Source organism: Aphelocoma coerulescens, chromosome 4 (genome assembly GCF_041296385.1).
Source record: "Aphelocoma coerulescens isolate FSJ_1873_10779 chromosome 4, UR_Acoe_1.0, whole genome shotgun sequence".
NCBI classification, from domain to species: domain Eukaryota; kingdom Metazoa; phylum Chordata; class Aves; order Passeriformes; family Corvidae; genus Aphelocoma; species Aphelocoma coerulescens.
In genome coordinates this window covers 14,921,130-14,940,602 of record NC_091017.1, presented here as the reverse complement: position 1 = coordinate 14,940,602, position 19,473 = coordinate 14,921,130, and the positions used below count along the sequence as shown (strand labels likewise).

Sequence of the window (19,473 nt, the reverse complement as noted above, 5' to 3'; positions counted from 1 at the left end):
TAAGATTTAATTCCATCTACACAGGCAGTTTTAAGGCAAGAACATCAGAAATTAGGAAGCTGAGTCCCAATGAGCAGTCCCTGCTGTGTTACACGTCCGTGAAAGCCTCTGGCAGCAGTGTGTGTCTGAAATGATTAAGTGCAATAACCACCTCCTCTTGAGACACACATAGAGATTGTACAGCTTGTACAACACAAGTGTTTTCAGTAGAATTGCTCTTAAAATCCTCACGCTGAACTTCATCTCTTTGCCTCATTGTTAAAGCAAATGCACATCTGAATAATAAAAATAAAGCACATCTCTGCAGAACAGAAGGGTACAGATCTTTTCATGTTTGAGCCATGTCTACCTCTTGCTGGCTTAAGGACTCTTCCTGCTCTTTCTTCCTTCCTCTTTTTAAGAATTTGTTCAAGAAAAGGGTTTGAATAATATAGACCATTAGCTGAGTCTGTCTGGCTGACGGGCAAAAATAGCCATCCCTCAGTCTGAGCTTTAAAATAGCTCCTCCCCAACGGGACTCAAATGTTCCCCGGCTGGGCAAGATGTTTATTTCTCTCCCTCCTTTTTAAACATTTAATTTCAACCTATGCAGGCACTGTGGTCAAGCATGACACAGCCGAGAGCAGCAGCTCTCAGGAGACAGGATGAGAGTCTCTAACACCCTGACTGCATCACAGACAAAGCCTGATATAGCAGCAGCACAGGGGCAGCCATGCCGGAGCCTTGGTCCCATCTGGAGTCACTTCCCACACGCCATAAGTGCGGCTCATTCCATACATCCAGGCAACAGGAGTCCTGCCTGGCACTTCTTGTCTTCCCAGGCATCATGAAAATCACAGGCAAATTTACATCCAGTACAGCATTTAATGCAGGTAGAACAAGAAATAAAAAGCCACAATAGAGTTTTGACTAGCTGAGATTGCTGAAGTGTAATAAAGCAAAGGAATTGTGATGTGCAACTAGACAGAACTAGTGCTGTATGGAATAAAACGCTGATGATGGAGGGCTCCTGGGTTAGAGCAAAAGATAAACTGTGCAACCACATAGTCTGTATTCAAGGGAACCTGTTTTTAGATGCAGAACTGACCAAGTAACAGGCCAAAAAGATCACATAGGAAGAGTTTTAACTTTGTGTCTCTGTGATTTTTAAAATGTATTTAATGATAAGCTACACTTTAGTGAAAAATCTCAACAAAAACCTCTTGGGAGATAACTCAGTTTCAGTATACTCAGCCGCAGCTCATATGCATTTATTATTATGCTCCAGAAATGCTTGCCAGTCTCGAAAGGACTCCAGGCATTGCTGGTATCTAATTGAGAAGGGCAGCCTTTAGTGTCAAAAAAGCTGTGCCAAAATTTCGTTTTTCAGAGTATAGAAACTTCACTCCAAATTCAGCACAAAGAGCCTCCAGAAGGCAGTCAAGTTTTCTTCCTTTTGAGGAAAGAAGAAAGCAGTAATGCATTAATATTACTTAGTCCAGAGGTTATGACATATTTGTATATGAACACACCTATATATTGTATTTACTGTAATTATCAGTGGTTTATTTTCAGTATGTAAGTTAATTTAGAAAGAAATGCATGCAAAAATACTTGGAAAAACTTCCTGATCAGAATCTCTATCATAAGATACCTAAAGAGCTACAACTGATATTCTCCTGCCTCCCCCCAAATTAGGCACAGAAGGCCCCCCCACCCCCAGTATTCCTTTGGTGTGGCACAACTGAACAGAGCTGGTCAGAGGCACCAGTTCCCTCCTATCCCCAGCACTGTCTCCAACCACTTTTTCTACCTTTCTCAAGAAAACTGAACTCCCCATGAAATGCCTCTGTAGTCCACAGGAACCCTATCAATCATTTTGAGTAGGAAAGGACAAGCAGTACTTGCCAACATTTCCAGCGGGAGTAGCTACAGGCTGTGATCTTTTGAGAATCTAAATAATTTATACAGTTATCTAAATGAAGACCATTTCACAGGCTCATCAAAGGCTTCAGATGCATCTTTTGTTAAGGAAGTTACACCAAGACTTCCCTAAATTCCCTGATCAGCTGTTAATTAATGGCTAAGAGGCAAGCAGGGATGTGCCTAGAGCCCTCTCAACACCACCTGGCAGACTGTGATCTTCACCACTTGGGACTGCACAGCACACACACATCAGCACTGACTGCAATCAGACTCAGTTTCACGTCTGCTTGTTGTTTTGTGGTTCTTTTTGCTCTTTTTTTCCCTCTGCAGTAAAAGGAGAAAAAGCATAGATACATAGCTAGGTATTATATAATTTATATAATACCCAGTATAGGTGCACAGTTTCTTTATCTACACTAAAACACTTGAGTTCCAACTTGCTTAGGCATTTTCATTTTGGGGTAAAGCATATTTGATGGACCAGTCAAACTTTATTTGTAAATCAGAATGAGCACCAAGGTCAAAATTTACCTTACAGTTTAAAAGCCTGTAAGCTGAACCCTGGTACATGGTCTGGAAGTGGATGGCTCAACACCACTCTCTTGTGGGCAGAGACCTGAACCCTCTGGCTGGACTGAGCACGCAGAGGTGCCGACAGCTCCAATAAAAACAAATATCTTTTGAGCCCAACTCCATCTCCCCCACAGTCTGTCAGACCCACAGATCTTTGCTGCCAGAGAACACAATGCAAGACAGGCATATGAATAAATGTAACGCAAAATTCTCTGAGGTTTTGCTCTTCTTCCTTTGTTTAAAGTGTCCCATTTAAAGTGTCTATTTAGCAGCTGTCACAGTGAATCCGATAAAGCAAATTTTTTCACCGCCCTGTACTCATCTGTCTTCTTTCTTCTGTGTTTAATCTTTCTCTATTGTTTGCTGCATATCCTCCCTTTCACTTAGCTCAGCAACTACTTGGCTACCCTCTTCCCTTTACCTTGTTGGCACAGCACCTCTTTCTGGTAACAGAACTACTAATCCACCACTGAGAATGTTTCCAAAAAGCATACAGCCTGGCACACTGGGGCTGGCTGAGGGCTGGAGCACTAGGACTGATGGCCCCAAGTCAAGCTCAGGCCTCCTGGAGACATAGGAAAACAACCAGAGATCTTCTCAACCAAAGCATTTTGTCATCAAACATGAAGCTAGAAAATATTGTTTAATTAAATATTTAATAAATATGTAACAGCTCTGCTAAACAATGTATAATCCCTCAGTGTCCTCAAAACCCAAACATTTCCTCCCCCCTGCCCTGTAAGTCCCAAGAAAGCTGTTTAAACACAGAAACAGGCAAAGCCTACAAATCACATACAGTTTTCCAGTAATAACCCTCAAACACCTACAAATTTCAGCTTCAAGTTTCTGCACAGTTCTTCACAGTCTGGGGCTATTTTTTGTGAACTAAGAACTTCAAGGCAACGTTAATAGCCATTACCAGAAAATCTTATGACAAAAAGAGTTAATATTTAGCTACCTTAAAATTAACATTGGTGTACTTGTCCTAATTTCTGGGGAGCCACCTGAACAGTTTTCTTCTATCAGCTGAGAGTCCATCCCTATCTGGAATATTGAAAAATCACGGGAGAGCCACTTAATCTTTGATAACCCAGTAAAACTAATCTGATGGTACAGCACAGCACACAACAAAGTTTTGAATAGATAAAACCAATCATCTTTTCAGCATGCATAACAAAAGAAAAAACAAATGGGAAGTTCTGACATATCCCCACTCCTTTCAACACTGACTGGCTGACAGACCAGCACAATTTCAACTCCAATAGGCATGAATTAGTTTCCAGGCAGAGAAGCAGAGATAAAAGGGGAAAGGATTTAAAGAATTTCTCATGGGCTTTTGTCAAAGGGGTTTTTTTCTGCTTGGTCCACAGAACAAGGGCTCAGCTGTGATTTCAGGCTCTTTTTTTCTTGTTTTTTAAAATTAACTATGAACTTCACAGTTGGCCACATAAAACATGGTCAATTTTTGTACATTTCTCACTGCATCTTGTCTAATCAACACCCAACGTCTATTACCTTTTTGGGTGAAAAGAGCAGAAGCCACTAAAACTGAAACTTTAAAAAGAATCATATTAAAATATTATCTAAAGTGACTGAATTTTCAGCATTTGCATTACAGTTCTTACCATTCACACACTTCATTTCATTTTGCTTCAACCTCTCTTTCAGTCATGTCAACACAATATGTAAAGTGTCCTCCTTAGGAAGAGAGGATATTGGCAGAATGGGGAATTTGAGGCTGGAAGTGCCTCTGCTCTTACATTGGTGCATCCCCCCCCACTATTTCTGGACAACCTCCCAGAAAGTATTCCAGTTCAGGTAGAACATTTTACGGAATAATGAGATGAGAAAAAAATAAAGAATAAACTCATTAACGTTTGCAGAACCAAAAGCCACAAAGGCTCTGCTGCAGAGGCTCACAGAGGTTTCCACACTCCTCACCAGCTCACTCTGTGCCGTCGCTATGGCAGACAGGCAGCACAGCCATGGCAACAGCTTCCAAATAGCAAACTCCTCAGAGTTATGCAAGAGTCTCCAACCAATACTGGGTTTTACATATTTAATTCAGAGTTTCTATCTTTTTGCAGACTTACACACACCATATGCAGCATACTGAAACAACAGTGGGCAGTTTAGCAGGGACTTGCATCCCTTGTGCTCCGCTTTCCCCGGGCCCACAGTGTGGCTGCCCCAGCAGATCCCTTAGTTCAGCTCTTCTGGGAGCAGCTGATGCAGCAGGAAGTCTTGCACCCCCTCCCTTTGGCTCCCCTCCCTGCACAACACTAAATATGTCCTTCCCACACAGCCGCTGAGCTCCACTGGCCCGCAGCCCATGAGCACCAAATTGTCTTTCTGATTCAATTAATCCAGCAGAATTCCACTAGCCCATTGCCCCCACCTCATCCCATGGAAGCCTAGGATTCCTTGTTCCACCAAGACCCAAAGAGTACCATCTTCCTTCACTGAAGCTTGCAGCAGAAGGCATCTGCTGAGAGGGTCTGTTTCAGACAAGTACATCTCAGGAAAAGCAGCAACGTTTTGCAAAGCTCAAGGATTTCCAGTACATCAGTGGCAGGCCAAGAAGGAGCACCTCTTCTACTGATATGGTACTATTTCGTCTTTATTCTTAATTAAAAATTTAGAATGCTTTGTATCTAACCCTCTGCTTTTTTTTTTCCACTTACTGCAAAATAGCTGAAGCTTTCATACGGTATAATCTATTTTAAGGATAACACATTTCAGATGTTTCTGTCTAGAACAGAAAGAAGTGTCCTTTGTAAGAGGAAACACTGTGTAGTTACTGTGTTGAGGAAGACAACTCTTATCTTACTACTGGGATAATTATTTTTCCAGTGATCTTGTGAAACAATAAAGCATTATGGCCAACAGGAGCCAAGAAAAGTACACACCTCCTTTGGAACTTTGCTCCAGCTGAAAGCCACAGTGCAACCTAATTTCCCAACACTTCAACGACCTCTTGAAATACCAGTTTAGGAACCTTAGTCCAATAGACAAGGCCAAAAAACCAGATTCATCCTTCTTTTCTCATACTGGAGAAGAGAGAGAGAAACTCTGGCTGGTCTTGAAGGAACATTTCAGAAATGTGTTAGTAGAGCTAGTGCAAACATGTACCAAACAGGGAGCCCCTGAAAGAAATGCAGATTCTGGGAGAGGACAAAACCCACCAACTAATATCAAAATAATTCTGCCTAATAAGTAAGTCTCATTTTCCTCTCCTCAAATTAAATCAAAGCAGCTCATTTTGACTTGATCTGATCTTAAATTACAGAGAGCTCTGGGTAAAAAGAATCCCAAAACTGTAAAAACTCAGATCTAAACAAGTAGAAAATAGAATGAAATGGTAGAAGGGAAACGTAAGAGATTAAACAATTAACATTGAGTTAATGTGAATTTTTGTTTAAAAATTGTTTTTAAAAGTTTGTTTAAAAATTGTTTTAAGATGTCCTGAAATACTTTTGGTTTGGTTTTGATTTGTTTGCACTCAGCCATCAAGGACTTATGCCTGATGGCTTTTGCAGCTGTAAAACTGGCAGCATCAGAGGGATCAAGTCTAATTAGCTGCTATTTGCTGGTAGAGAATGAGTGAAATAGTTTTATGCTTTAATATTTATTTTCTTATTGTGATCTCTTCTTTTACTCAGATCAAATACCTGCCTCAAACTCTGCCTTTTAGTTGTATGTGTGTATGCACATAAACCAGCTTCTACGTGTATAATGTACTCATGCTCTCACAGGGGCTTCTGAAACAGACCTACAAACAGGAATGTGCTGTACCAGTTGTAATTTAAGAGTATCACACTTATGTTTTTACTAAAAATCATGTCATTGATGAGTATTTCAAGTGACTGTTGACATTATTAGAATGGTAGCCCTGTAGCCTCCTGCCAACAAAACCTTGCCATGCAAACCCAGTACTCCTAGTTAGCATTGCTTGCTCAATAACCCATGCTGAAGTATTGTTAAATTCCTCATTTCTTGGTCAAAAACCCCACCATACTCAAGAAATTTTCCTATTCACATTTTGGCTAAGTTTTCCTACAGATTCTCCTGCAGAGTATAATGACTTCATTTTCCCAGGGAGATGTCTCCCTGCTTTTGAAAATAGCTTCTTGTGTAATCGTTCCTCTCTGATGGTTCTATTAAACTTACATGTTACAAAAGCTTGCTTTTAAGAATTCTCTTCCTTAGGACATATTTGGAAATTAAAGCAAGAATGAAGTGTCTTCCCACTTAGATTTCAGTGTAAAATAAAGAAAAAAAAAATCTCACAATGCATCATATAACACTCCATTCAGTGTGGTCAGGCTTCCCTAATAATTCAATACTTATTCAAGACTTGTGCTTCCTGTGGGCTGCTGTGGGCTTGCTACTACTAAGAAAAGAAAATACAAAAGCCCTGTCCTGTCACCTTAACTCAGATTTGTTCCAACTGTTTTTTCATTATTTGGACAAAGGCAGGAGAGGCAACTTTTACAGACAGAGACACAAGCCAAATTAGAAAACTGCAATTATAAATAAAATACAACACGCAGAACTTTTCATTTATAACTCTTAAACTAGTTCACCAAAACAAATATGACAAATGGGAGTTTTTACAAAGGAAACTCAGTTAAGTGACATGCCCAGATCTGTGTTGCTCACCAGGAACAGAAAGAAACAGAAATCAAGCCTACCTGACATTCAGCTCCTTCTTTCCTCAGTCACTTGCCAGGCCTTCAAAAAGCAAAGTACACAGTTTTTAGGGCTTTACATGAAATGTGATTGTTTCCCTGCATTTCTGAGAAGTTGCCTGCATAACCCTCAGTCTAACAACACTTACCTTGATCTGAACTGACTGCCCATACCCAGCCCAGTGAGGCATTTTGTGTATGCTCATTAATGGCTTTTGTTGTATTCTGCCTTTCCCTCTGAAAACATCTTAGACGACTAACTGTGAATGTCAAAGAGATAATAGATAATTAGTCAAGAGGTCGTTTGGAGACTGAATGAGCTAACTGCAAGAAAAAATGGATTGCATACTAGATATGCCCCACTAATGAGTATTTTGATCCTCATTAACTGAAAGATGATGACATTAAACAATGTTTAACAGAGGGATCTTCCAAAAGATCTTCCTTCTCAAAGGATCTTCCAGATTGTCACTTTGGGTGACAATTGCTGAGAAAGCACAGAAGCAGGACTGCATCCAAAGCAGGACTGTACCCATTCTTCAAGCAGCCTGGGCAGCACTTCTGAGCTTGGAGACCTGCTGAGCAGAACTTCATCACTTAATTCTTCCTACCAGACACAGAGGGGAGCAGCCAGGAGACACCTCAGCCGTAGAGATGCCACAAGCAGACACTGCCTCAGAGTTCAATAAAATAGAGCCATTTTTCACAAGGTGGTATCTCAGAGGAGTGGATAAATACAAGTATTTGTAAGCATTTAAATACTCAGCCGATGTCACAACTCTGCCTTTCAGTAACACCCACTGGAGTTTGTGAGCACAGCCTACAGCTTAATCCCTGTCAAAGAACTGAGACCAAAGTGTCCTCCAGTTAAGCTGATGTAACATCTGAGTTTACAGGACACTGCATGGCAATTTTGTGGGTCTCCAGACTAAACAAGTTATGTCAGCCACTGCATTGCTTCTATCAGTCATTTCTAGGTCATTATACCAAATCCTAACTTTTTTTGTTTTCATGTTTCTTGCAGAAAGGAAACTTCTAAGCTTTACCCCTGTACCATTAACTGTTGTCCTCTAGAAGATCTGGAAAGCATGAAGGCTGTAGCTCTCTTCATTTTTCTTGTAGGACCAATTTTTGCTATTTCAGTAAGTCCTCATCATGCTACTATTACCAGGCACTTAATTTCCCATTCTGAGAATATTCTATGTTATCCCACTGACCTGTACAAGATTTTTATGGACATGCAGATATTCATATATTTGTCTTTTTCAGACCCATCCTGTAAACCACAAGCTCAGAACTCACAGACAGAAAACTCCAGAAAAGGTACTCTTCTTGTTCTTTAAATAGGAAGTAACATTATTCATCTCAAATATAAAAACACATTAGCACATACACACTGGTTGGCAAACTGATTTATGTTAAAAAACTTTAGGCCCTCTCACCCCAAGAATTAATGCCAAGTATCTCATGCCTTGCATATTAAACGATTGCAAACAGGACAAAATCTAAAGCTCAAAATGGAAGTTTCACTTATTGACAAAATTACCTTAAATGAATCCCCACATATCATCATTACCTATATTTGTATGAGCAATAAGCTCCAGTTACAGTCAAACTGTGGTACAAACAGCTCCAGTACAGGAGGAGGATGAAATCCTCAATTTATCACACCAGCTGATCACATGCAGTCTCAAACATATAAGAATTTTAGTCACTGTATGTTTCATTATTCACAGTGCAGAGCATTAGACACAGCTTGTGCTGGCAGAGCACTCTGTGGCTGACGAGCCAGATGCCCTGATGGCAATGAGACAGAGGATTTCACCAGCCCTCCCTATGCCACATATGTGTGCTAATGACAGAGCCCACAGTTTTGCATTCACGGCTGACCCAAATTAAAATGCCTTTTTATTGCACTCTTCTGGTGAGCCTTTGTGGCTCAGACACAATGGATCTTGGCTCCAAGCCATTGGATGTGTCAGAACTACTAAACTCAGGTCATGCTCTGCGGTAAGAGATTCAAAATCCCAACTGTTATGCTAACCTTTTTGTTATTTTTAATTATAAACAATATCCCACTCTGTAGAGCCTTCCAGATACATTTCACATCAATCCAGATGGTGCTCTGCACTATGAAAAACAAAAAATTAACTTTTCCTAATGAACTACGCAGCTGAAGAAATGGTATAAACATCAGTTTGTAGCCCACAGCTGTCTACCAGAAATAACACACAGAAGACACTTGCATCGAAACAAGACCTTGCAATAGCCCATGAATCATCAGTTCCAAGTGTGTGCATCATCTATCAAAGGCCAGTTCTCCCCCACAGCGTCTAATCACAGATAGTGACTGAAATTTGCCCAAGTTCCTTCATGAGCACCCAAGTTCCTAAGAGCTGATTTTATCCCGGTATAACAGAAAGCAGCATCTGGAAGCCATCTGCAGGCACATCTCTGCAGGACAAGTGCAGGACAAGCCTTCCTGTCAAGACATGAGCCAAATCTTTCTCAAACTGCTGCTTCAAACACAGACACCCACAACAGACAATCTTAAAGACTGTTTGGCCTTGTGTCTTCTGACTCTGTAGAGCTTTGGAAAAGCTCCACCCTGAATTTCTGTTAGATTTGAGCAAACATAGGATCTTCCCTTGAAAAAGTTAGAGTTTGATCAGTTGGAATGGATACAGTGAATATATTTTCCAGTACTATTCCCACATCAGCAAGGACACCAGGCAAAACGCAAAACTGTAAAACGTTAAGATACCACTTTGACATTCCTTTGACAGGAAATAGGATATAGCTGATCTACAAGAACCTAATTAATATTTCCAATCCTACCTTTAAAAAAAAAAAAATTGTTTAAGTATTTGTGAGTGGAGTGTTTGTTTCCAAGCAGTCATAAGACTGCCTAAACTAAAGGAAAAGCTATTCCAGCAACTTGGGTGCTGAGAAGAACCATTCTCCCCAGATTAAACCCCCCAAAAGCTTTAAGAAAAATCAGCATCAGGTGCTATATTGCTGTAAGCAATAAGCAACACCGAACATGCAGAGGTGTTGCTCAGAAGTACACACAGCAGCAGAAAGGTAATTGCTGAGGCAAGACCTGACATTCATTTTAGTACCTGCTTTCTTCTCAAGCATTTGAACCATTTCCACCGAAGGTAATAGTTTTGCTATTGGCTTGACAGAATAAGAAAAAAAAAAGGCACTCAAACATCTATTGTTGATCTTATGATACAGTGATTGTCACCACACACAATAGTTCCTGGTGAGTTCAGCCAGGAAGCAATGATGTATCAGACTCAAAATAGATGAATATATGGATTATGAAATCAATGCAGGGCACTCCTCAGGAATTACTATCATGACACCTTGTGAAAGGTGCCCTCTCTTCCCCTGCTCCTCTTTTCCCAGGTCCCTTATTTTTCCCTTATCTGTGTAGGAAGTTATGTTTCACCTCCCCCTTCTCTGAGGTAAGTGATAATTACTGCAGCCTACAAGCGCCTGGAATTATGACTAAACCACTAATTAAGCATTTTGAGATTTCACAAGACACCCATATGCACCTGTCTCTGAAACAGAGTTGTATAGACCTCTCCAGAAACTCCAGCACTAAAAGAAGGGACAGATAAACAGATTTGCTGAGAAAGAGAAGGGACATCAGCACTGAATTTCGTGCTCTGGGCTAGTTTAAGAAGAGCATATACAAAGAAAACAAATAAAGCATGCCATGCTTTGCAATACAAGGCAAAAAATAACACTGCATCAACTTCAAATAAAACCTAAGATTTATTAATCTCCTTTTTATTTTTAAATTTTTTTTTAAAGAGCGAATATATTCACCCTGAAGCCTCAAAGGAAGAGAACACAGGGTACTTAGACAAAGGTGATTTTCTGCCCAGTCACAGAAGCTTAAAACCAGCGGTATCAGTACCAGGCACTGAATACAGGGATGAGCCCCAGACCATTAGGAAACAAGGAAGAACTGGGAGCGAGCATCAAGTGAAAAACAGCCTGAAAAGCATTGATTTCCTTGCACTGCACAATAAACCAGGTTTGGCTTCTGATAACCAGGACAGTGACTCTGGGAGCAGTGGCAGAGAGCAGTCCAGCTCTGAGCATGACCAACTCAGGAAGCCTGAGAAACATGGGAACACAGCAAACCAACACCTTCCAGGCCATGCAGAACACCTAGTGGGTGATTTCAGCCTTCATCATGAGCGTAACATGTGGAAATATAACAAAAATGCTGTTGTCCTGTCTGAAAAAAACAGTGAAAGCGATGAAGAGGCAAGTATGGAAGAAGAGGACGAGGAATGGGGTGAAGACACTGATTACAGAGACAAAAAGCACAAAGGCCACCAGACACATCAAGGTGACCGATACAAAAGACAGCAACATGAGAACAGCATGCAATCAGATGAACTCCTGAGAGATTCCAGCCAAGCAACCCGGAAAACCAAGAGACACGGAGAGAAATTTGACCTAGAGGAAGAAGAGAGGGAGAACAGCCAGAAGAAGTCCTATAAAGAAGAAATCCCCCTCTCTCAAAAAAACCATAATGATGATCAGGATAGCAAACAGCAAAGCCAAGAGAGAAAAGACAATATTCAAGTGAACTATCCAAGTGACCATGACACAGTGGTGAAAATACGAGATAAGGAAGACAGTAATGATGATGATGGTCATGATAGTGGTGACATTGATGGTGAGGAGTATCTCAGCAACACCTGGAAAGAAGCAGCCTATGAGGAAGAGGAGAGAATCCAGAGTAATGACCAGGAGAGAGTCAGTACTGAGCCTGAAGGGGATGGAACCACTGAAGGTAACACTGCAGTTCATAGAGAGACTGAGGATTACCAAATTGCCAAGATTAAAGACCTTGCTCACTCTGAACAAGATGATTATGGTCATGAGCCACCTAATTCTGACAACAAGCAACAACTGAAAATGAGTAGCTCTGTTCAGAGCGTTAATTCAATGGGCAGTGAAGATAAGGTAAGTTATCTTTAAAATAAAATTGGAATACTACAAAAAGAGGGAGAGGGAGAGAGAATTTAAATTTCAAAATTTAAATTCTTGATGATTGAAATGACATGTTGGAGAAAAACAGATGTAATAAGTTATTAATATGCAGAAGTCTCATCTCTCCTTTTATTCACTATTTCTCTGGTTCATGCTGTGTCACTGCACACAGAGCATTTAGGTGAGTTGGACTAGGAAGGAAGTGAACACCATTCATGTAAGAGCTCCAGCCCCATGGGGTGTGTAATGAAACACACAAATAAATGCAGATACACAGATACAAAACCTGAAACCCAATCTCCAGTTTACTAAGACCGCCTGTTCACTCCTCTCTCACAAAGATTTTAAACACTACTACACAAAAGTGAACAGCTTGGAAAGGCAGGACTACAGTCCACAGAATAATTATAGGAAACTCAGGCCTTACCAAGCTCCCATTTCTCTCTCTCTTCACCTCCTACTCTTATTTTTTTCCCCAAATAACAAGAGCATGTTAATACTACCAGAGGCTTTATGCTCTTCTCACACATTTTGCATAGCAACCTCTCTCTGCTTCAAGCAGAGCAAACTGTGCCTCAGTCAGCTCTATATTCGGACCTGAGAAAATTTTGTCCAAGTATTTTTTTTTTCTTCCCAAGATTCACCACAACTTTCTGCCTATGCCTCTGTGTCTGTGCAGGTTAAGACTACAGGCAGTTCCCATGGAGAGATGGAAAGTGTCAGCAACAGGAATGAGGAGGCTCTCCTTGGTAAGATAAGCCCCAAGCAAAGCTGTCATGTAACGCCCAGCTCTCTGCAGCTAGGAAATCTGCTGGTCTGCATTTCTTTTCTGCCTTTTGCAGCATGGGATTTCACGTGACTGAACTGTGCTTGTGCCTAATCCTGTGTTCCCAGAGAATCCCTTCCATATTCCCTTGAATTTAGTAATTTGTTTGTGAAAAACATTTGTAGGCAGTGCACAAATTTTTGTGTCAGTTACACAGAAATGGGAATTACCTTGCACTGAGAGCTTTCAGTTTCAGAACAGTAGCTTGGATTCAAGTAGGAGCGGGACAAATGCCAGTGCTTGATTCAGCAAAGACAGATGGGATATGTTTCACCAAAGGAAGCTGGAAGTGAATGTTAGTCCTTACAGAAGAAACAGCTTTTTGTGAGAAAATTATTTCCCCATCCAATTACAACCTGGGACTGCTAGAAGCCTCACAAAAATCCTCATTTAAAGTTTGGCTTGTTTTATTCAATACAAGATCCAGCTTCATTTCAACAAACTTAAAAATGCACTTGAATTTCTTGGTGAATATTGGGCTGTGTTTTGCTTTGGCTGTCAGTAGTACCTGACAAACACTTGGCTTCATCCCATCACCTCTAACAGTCCCTCTTTCCTGCTAGGATTGCCAGACCCATGTCATAACTTCCACTGCAAAAGAGGCAAAGTCTGCCATGCAGACAAACAAGGGAAACCCCACTGCATTTGCCAAGATCCCGCTGCTTGCCCTCCCACCAAAGACTATGAGCATGTGAGTATTTCACCCAGTGCACAGGACTGGGAAAAGCCACCTAAAGTGTTCATAAGATAACATATTCCCCTGCTGTTATTTAGAATGATTCTACCCTAAAGAGCATGCAAGTGAGTTTGAGTGATTCCAGTAGTTGCAAAATTAAGTATAAAGCACCCAAACACACTGACTATGGCTTGAGAGCAGTATGAACCCATGTAACTGCACAGCAACTGACTTGCTTCACTCAGTCTCAGGGATTGCAATTTTTCCCTGTCACTAAAAGTTTCATGTATCCACTTTGTGTTTTAGAGCATGTGCTGAGCACTACCACGTATTGAGTGAAATAATCCCACAGCATCTCAGAGGCTATATTACAACCACAAAAATAAACTCAGGTGTTGCAAAACTGGGCATGCAAGTACAGACAACTAATTCTCACGTGGGCATACAACAACTAATATTTCCAATACTTCTGATCACGTGTACTCCCTGTGGGCGTTCACCACGTTAATGATGCTTTTATTTTCTCAACACAGCAGTGGGGGTGGTGGTTTTGCTTTTCCCTCCTCCTCTAGGTTTGTGGTACGGATAACAAGACTTACGATGGCATATGTCAACTCTTTGGCACCAAATGTCAACTGGAAGGGACAAAAATGGGCCGCCAGCTGCACCTAGACTATATGGGCTCCTGCAAATGTAAGCTTGTTTTTCTGTGAAGAATTCACCTAGGTATAAAGAAGCAGTAGCCTTAACCCATCAGCCAGCCCTAAACTACCTTTATTCTTGTAATTTGCCACTTGTGCATCAATTATCTGCTAATTAAGACCTCCAGAACCTAAGCATGTTTAAAAAGTATCTGAAACCTAGATATCTCTCCTGTGCTTACACCAATTTGTTGCTGACCTTATCTTCCCCCTACACTGTCTTATATGTTCCTGTTGCTATAGCCTCTGAAGATTTTGTAAATCCTTGACCAGAAAAACAGTGTTTGCAGTGTTAGTAAATGAAAATGTCCATCTCTAACTCCCATAGAACAAAACCCCAACAAACAACAACCAAACTTAGATGCCACACGCGGAAGTCAGGATCTAAAAGCCAGAACTGATTTCCAACCTCTTCACGTGCTACATATGGTAGAAGGAAAGTGCTTTCCCAGCCAGAATACTCCTTTGCTGTCAAAAACTCTGCTTTCATGCAACTGACTGATAAAAGCTCCACTGCACAACTATGCTCAGAAGCTGCCCGGATATATAAAAGTTGGGTCTTGCACAACTGGTTAAGCACGTGCACAAAAAACCTGTAGATTTATAACTGAACACATTAGGTGCATTCACAATTTTATGTATTAACAGTTCTGTCAATTTTAACTGGAAGTTTGATAGTGAGATCCCAAATCTCAGAAATGCTCGAATAGGGACTAAACAGATGACTTGTTAACAAAAGCTTTCCTCTTTGGCACAGACATCCCGCCCTGTACTGATTATGAAGTGGATCAGTTTCCCCTCCGGATGCGAGACTGGCTTAAGAACATCCTTGTCCAATATTATGAACGTGACCTGAACACTTCTGGGATTCTAACTGAAAAGCAAAGGAATAAGGTCAGCAATCCTTTTCAGATAAAACCATGCAGTTACATGGACCAGCCCAGAACATCTCATACTAAATGGTACGAATTAGATGACTTCTGAGATGGCTTATTTCACAGTAAAACATGAGTTGCTTTGCTCAGGACAGAAGATGTGATAAAACTGGTTTAATCTCCTACCAAGCCAAGGCTACTGCCCCCCTTAGCCGAGCCTGACAATTAAGCCACAAGAATTTCACTTCCTTTCTAGTTACTGCCAAAGTTAACACGGACAGCAACAAAAATCTCCTAGACCACCTGAGGCAAGCTTTTTGTGCTGTGTATGGTCACAAACACTAAAACCCATTTCCTCAGTGGTATTTTATTATCAAGTTTCATTTCTCCCAAACACCTTCTTGCCAGATAGTTCTCTTCAGGACAGATCTTCATTCCTAAACAAAAAATAACAATTTCTGTGTTATGTTCAGGTCAAAAAGATCTACCAGAATGACAAGCGCCTTCTGGCTGGCGACCACCCAGTTGAGCTGCTCCTGCACGACTTTGAGAAAAATTACCACATGTATGTGTATCCTGTGCACTGGCAGTTTCACCAGCTTGATCAGCACCCTGTTGACAGGTAAAAAAATATTTGTGGTTCAGTTCTGATTTGCCAATTAAACTCAGGCTGTTTTACTTTTCTAAACCCCTCAAAGGATTCTCTACATATAGAAACCAGTATCCTCCCCCTTTTTAACACAGAACTTTTTCCCTCATTGTTTTCCTGGTCATGTCCTAGGTCAGAGCCTGCTATCCTCTTGCCTTGCATGATAATGTATCTCTACAGGGTCTGAATGGCTACTAATGCTCTCAGCCAAGAAGAAATCCTGTTATTACTGAAGCTAAGAGCAAAAGGCTAAGTACAGAGGACAGAGCCCTGGCCGCAAAAATCCACTAGTGAGGTATCCATAGTTTTCAACTAACACCACAGAGGCCTCTCAGTTTAATGAGTAGATACAGTCACAGTTCAGAGAAAGCCTCCAGCTTCTGAGAACGTGACTCAGATTTCAAGCTTTTCATCATATCACTCAGTGATGGGATCCATTATTTCCAAGTTCAGACCTTCAATACCGAGGGACAATCACACCTACTGCTTTAGAACACAGCTAAGCACTTTAGCAAGCTTGATCTCCTGAGGATAAAGAGCAGAACTCCACAAGTGATGAGTAGTGAGCAAGTCGCTCCTTGCAATACTTGTAATTACTGCACAAGTAATACTTTTCTAGGAGAAAAGATCTTAGCAAACAACATGCAGCAGAAGCATTTTAGTTCATCAGATATTAGATATCTTTATAGTGACCTGGGACACATTCACTACAGCAACACTATAACAAAATCCAGTGGGGCATCTCTGATAAAGTCATCCTTACTGTCTTCTACCTTAGATCACCTTTGACAATCCTGCTGATTTATTAAGGAAATGCAGCTCTCCATATCTGCTCTTTCTTTCAGATTATTAACACACTCAGAGCTTGCACCTTTGAGAGCCTCCCTTGTTCCCATGGAACACTGCATAACCCGTTTCTTCCAAGAGTGCGATGGAGATCAGGACAAACTCATCGCTTTGAAGGAATGGTGCCACTGCTTTGGGATTAAGGAAGGTAAACCTAAAAAAATAGGCAGATGCACCTGACAGAATGTTCCCATCAAGAAAATTACTCAGACCTCAATGTAAGGCGAAGAAGTTGTAAGTAGAAGCTCATGGCTACTGTGCTGGGAGGAAAACAGAACAGTAACAACAAGACTGCAAAAGGTCAGCAGGGTTAACAACATAGCACAGGTTAATCCCAGAAGAGTTACATGACAGAAGGCATTTGGCCAAACAAGCAGACTGAAGAAATGAGTTCAAAATCTTACTAGCAAGTCCCTAATTTTAAGTGGAGGCTGATTCTCGTCAGAAGTCAGACACAAGGAGCTTCACAGAATTCTCTCAGCTCTTCTGATGACAATTCACCAGTCATAACACACGTATACTTCTGCCAGTTGATTGCTCATCCATAGCATCAGTCACCTTATTGACAGTGATACAGCATAAAAATGTCTCTTTGGCATAAAATGTCAATAATGTTTTCTTCTTCTTTGTTGCAGAGGACATAAATGAAAATCTCCTGTTCTGAACCGAGCCGAACAGACTCCCAGTACTGTACTAAAACCAGTGAATCCTGCTTCTGTAATTAACAGTTTCACAGCTTTCAAGAAAAAGGTGGAATAAGTTTCACTGAATTCTTATCAAATAACAAAAGTGCAGAAAATTTCTACATTCATTAGCAGCAGTAAAGTTTAACTACTTCAATTGGTTCATAGCTAAACAACTAGTGTTTTCCCCCACATGTACCCATGATCTCTCTGAACCAATAAATACTACTAACCCAATGACTAAGCTGTTCACAAAACTCCTCAGTAGAATTACAGAATGTAGATTTTACTGCACACTGAAATGGGACTTGTTTCCTTTATTTACTGTATTGTCAGCTTAACACTCTGCAGAGAAGTCTCAAATAAAATAGAAGTCTACTTGGAATATGGGTTTTGTCAGAACTTTGTCAAAGAAAATTCTATTTCTTTCACCATTGCCCATCTTTTGCTCACCTCAAAAGAGGCACAATTTAAGCATTAAAAAAGCCAGGACAGTATGTGATTATTCCCAAATCCCTATAAATTTGTGATTTTAAGGTAAGCACTGAAAACACTCCAGGCATGTTCTGCTTTAAGGAAAAAACCCCAAATGCTATTCCTACAAAGGATGATCAGCAAACACCTTTCACCTGAACCATGTCACCTCTCCAATGAAAAGAAGATGGGATTCAGAAATGCTATTTTGGTATCTTAAACAGTGGAAGTCCCCTCACCCCCTGCTAATCTGCTCTTGAACCAGCAAGGGCTGATAATCATAGCTTAACACCAGCCTGATGCCCTGGCATACAATGAATTAAGCTGAGATTATTTTCAACACAAGAACTTCTTGCACAAAGCAGAGATTACTTCCCAGCAAAACCAGTTTCACTGCCAGTTTTTTCCACCATCCCAACTTGTTGCTCACTTCACATTCTGCAACATCACACAGCAGTGTGTAAACAACTCAGCCTGGATGGCATGTACAAAAGCATATTTTCAATGCTAATTCCATTTGGAAAAAATCCTTTCTCTAGGACTTCAAATGTCTTAGGGGAGAAAGTAACTTTGACAGCACTTTTCCAGCCTAGCTGCAGTCTTTTGCATATTTGCTCTTTCTGCAGCCAAGACTCAGCCACCTTAGAACAATTAAATATAGCTCACACGAGGATAACTCTCAAGAGATTGACTCACTCTCCACTGAGACAATGCTCATCACTGCTCTGCTCAAACCCACTACTAGGAAAACATACAACAAAATTGGATTTATCAGGGCAAAGGGGAAATATTTGCCCTTTAAATAGTCCAAGTTCTGCAGGGCAAATAATGATCATCACCAAGATGGTTACAGCTGTGGATATATGAAGAATATAATGTTTTAAGGAGCAGATGAACATCCCACCTGATGAGCTCTTGATGTCAGTGGCCTCAGACAGATCCAATGTGATGCCAACTTCTTCCAAACTGCATCCTACAAGATTTTCCCGATACATGTACTCAAACTTACTTACTTACTAGTAAAATAATCATTAAAACAGAAGGATCAGGCAAGCACCATGACTGAAAACTTATTTTCAATAGCTATTTTCAAGAGCTCTTTCAAGAGCTTTTTGTTTAACCCACAGAGAGTTGGATGGCAGAAAGCACAGCTCTCAAACTGCAAGCACAAGGTCAGTACACAGATGGCTTCAAAAGGTAATAGCTTTAATTCACAAGTTCCCATTTCTTCAGGAAAAAAGAAAGTATTTATGCTGCCTCTCAGTTTGCAGCTTCAGTACTCTCAGTAATATCACCTGAGTACTCCTCCAGCATCGCTACAGTCAGAATACCTATACTGAAAAAACAAACAACAAATATTCCTTTTATAACACATTTCCACTGCCAAGCTTGTCAATCCTCCAAGGATTAGTAGGGATTGTTATAAAAAAAAACTGTCATTTTTATCAGCTGAGAAGTAAACTAATCATCCAAAACATCTGAAGAAGGCATGATTCATGACATTTTGTGGTTTTCTGATGCACAGAAAGCCGAAGTATAAAAAACTGTA

General features: G+C 40.7%; 1 protein-coding gene across 1 annotated transcript; it reads left to right on the top strand.

Annotated features, from left to right (window-relative positions):
- Window positions 1-8,250: 8,250 nt before the first annotated feature.
- On the top strand, window positions 8,251-17,453 carry LOC138108958 (SPARC-like protein 1). Its single transcript, XM_069012083.1, has 10 exons — window positions 8,251-8,311; window positions 8,439-8,492; window positions 10,998-12,167; window positions 12,874-12,943; window positions 13,584-13,711; window positions 14,269-14,389; window positions 15,155-15,291; window positions 15,746-15,894; window positions 16,767-16,915; window positions 17,403-17,453. Exons 1-10 carry the CDS (start codon window positions 8,258-8,260, stop codon window positions 17,429-17,431), a joined length of 2,061 nt encoding a protein of 686 aa, XP_068868184.1. The 5' UTR covers window positions 8,251-8,257; the 3' UTR covers window positions 17,432-17,453.
- Window positions 17,454-19,473: the final 2,020 nt, after the last annotated feature.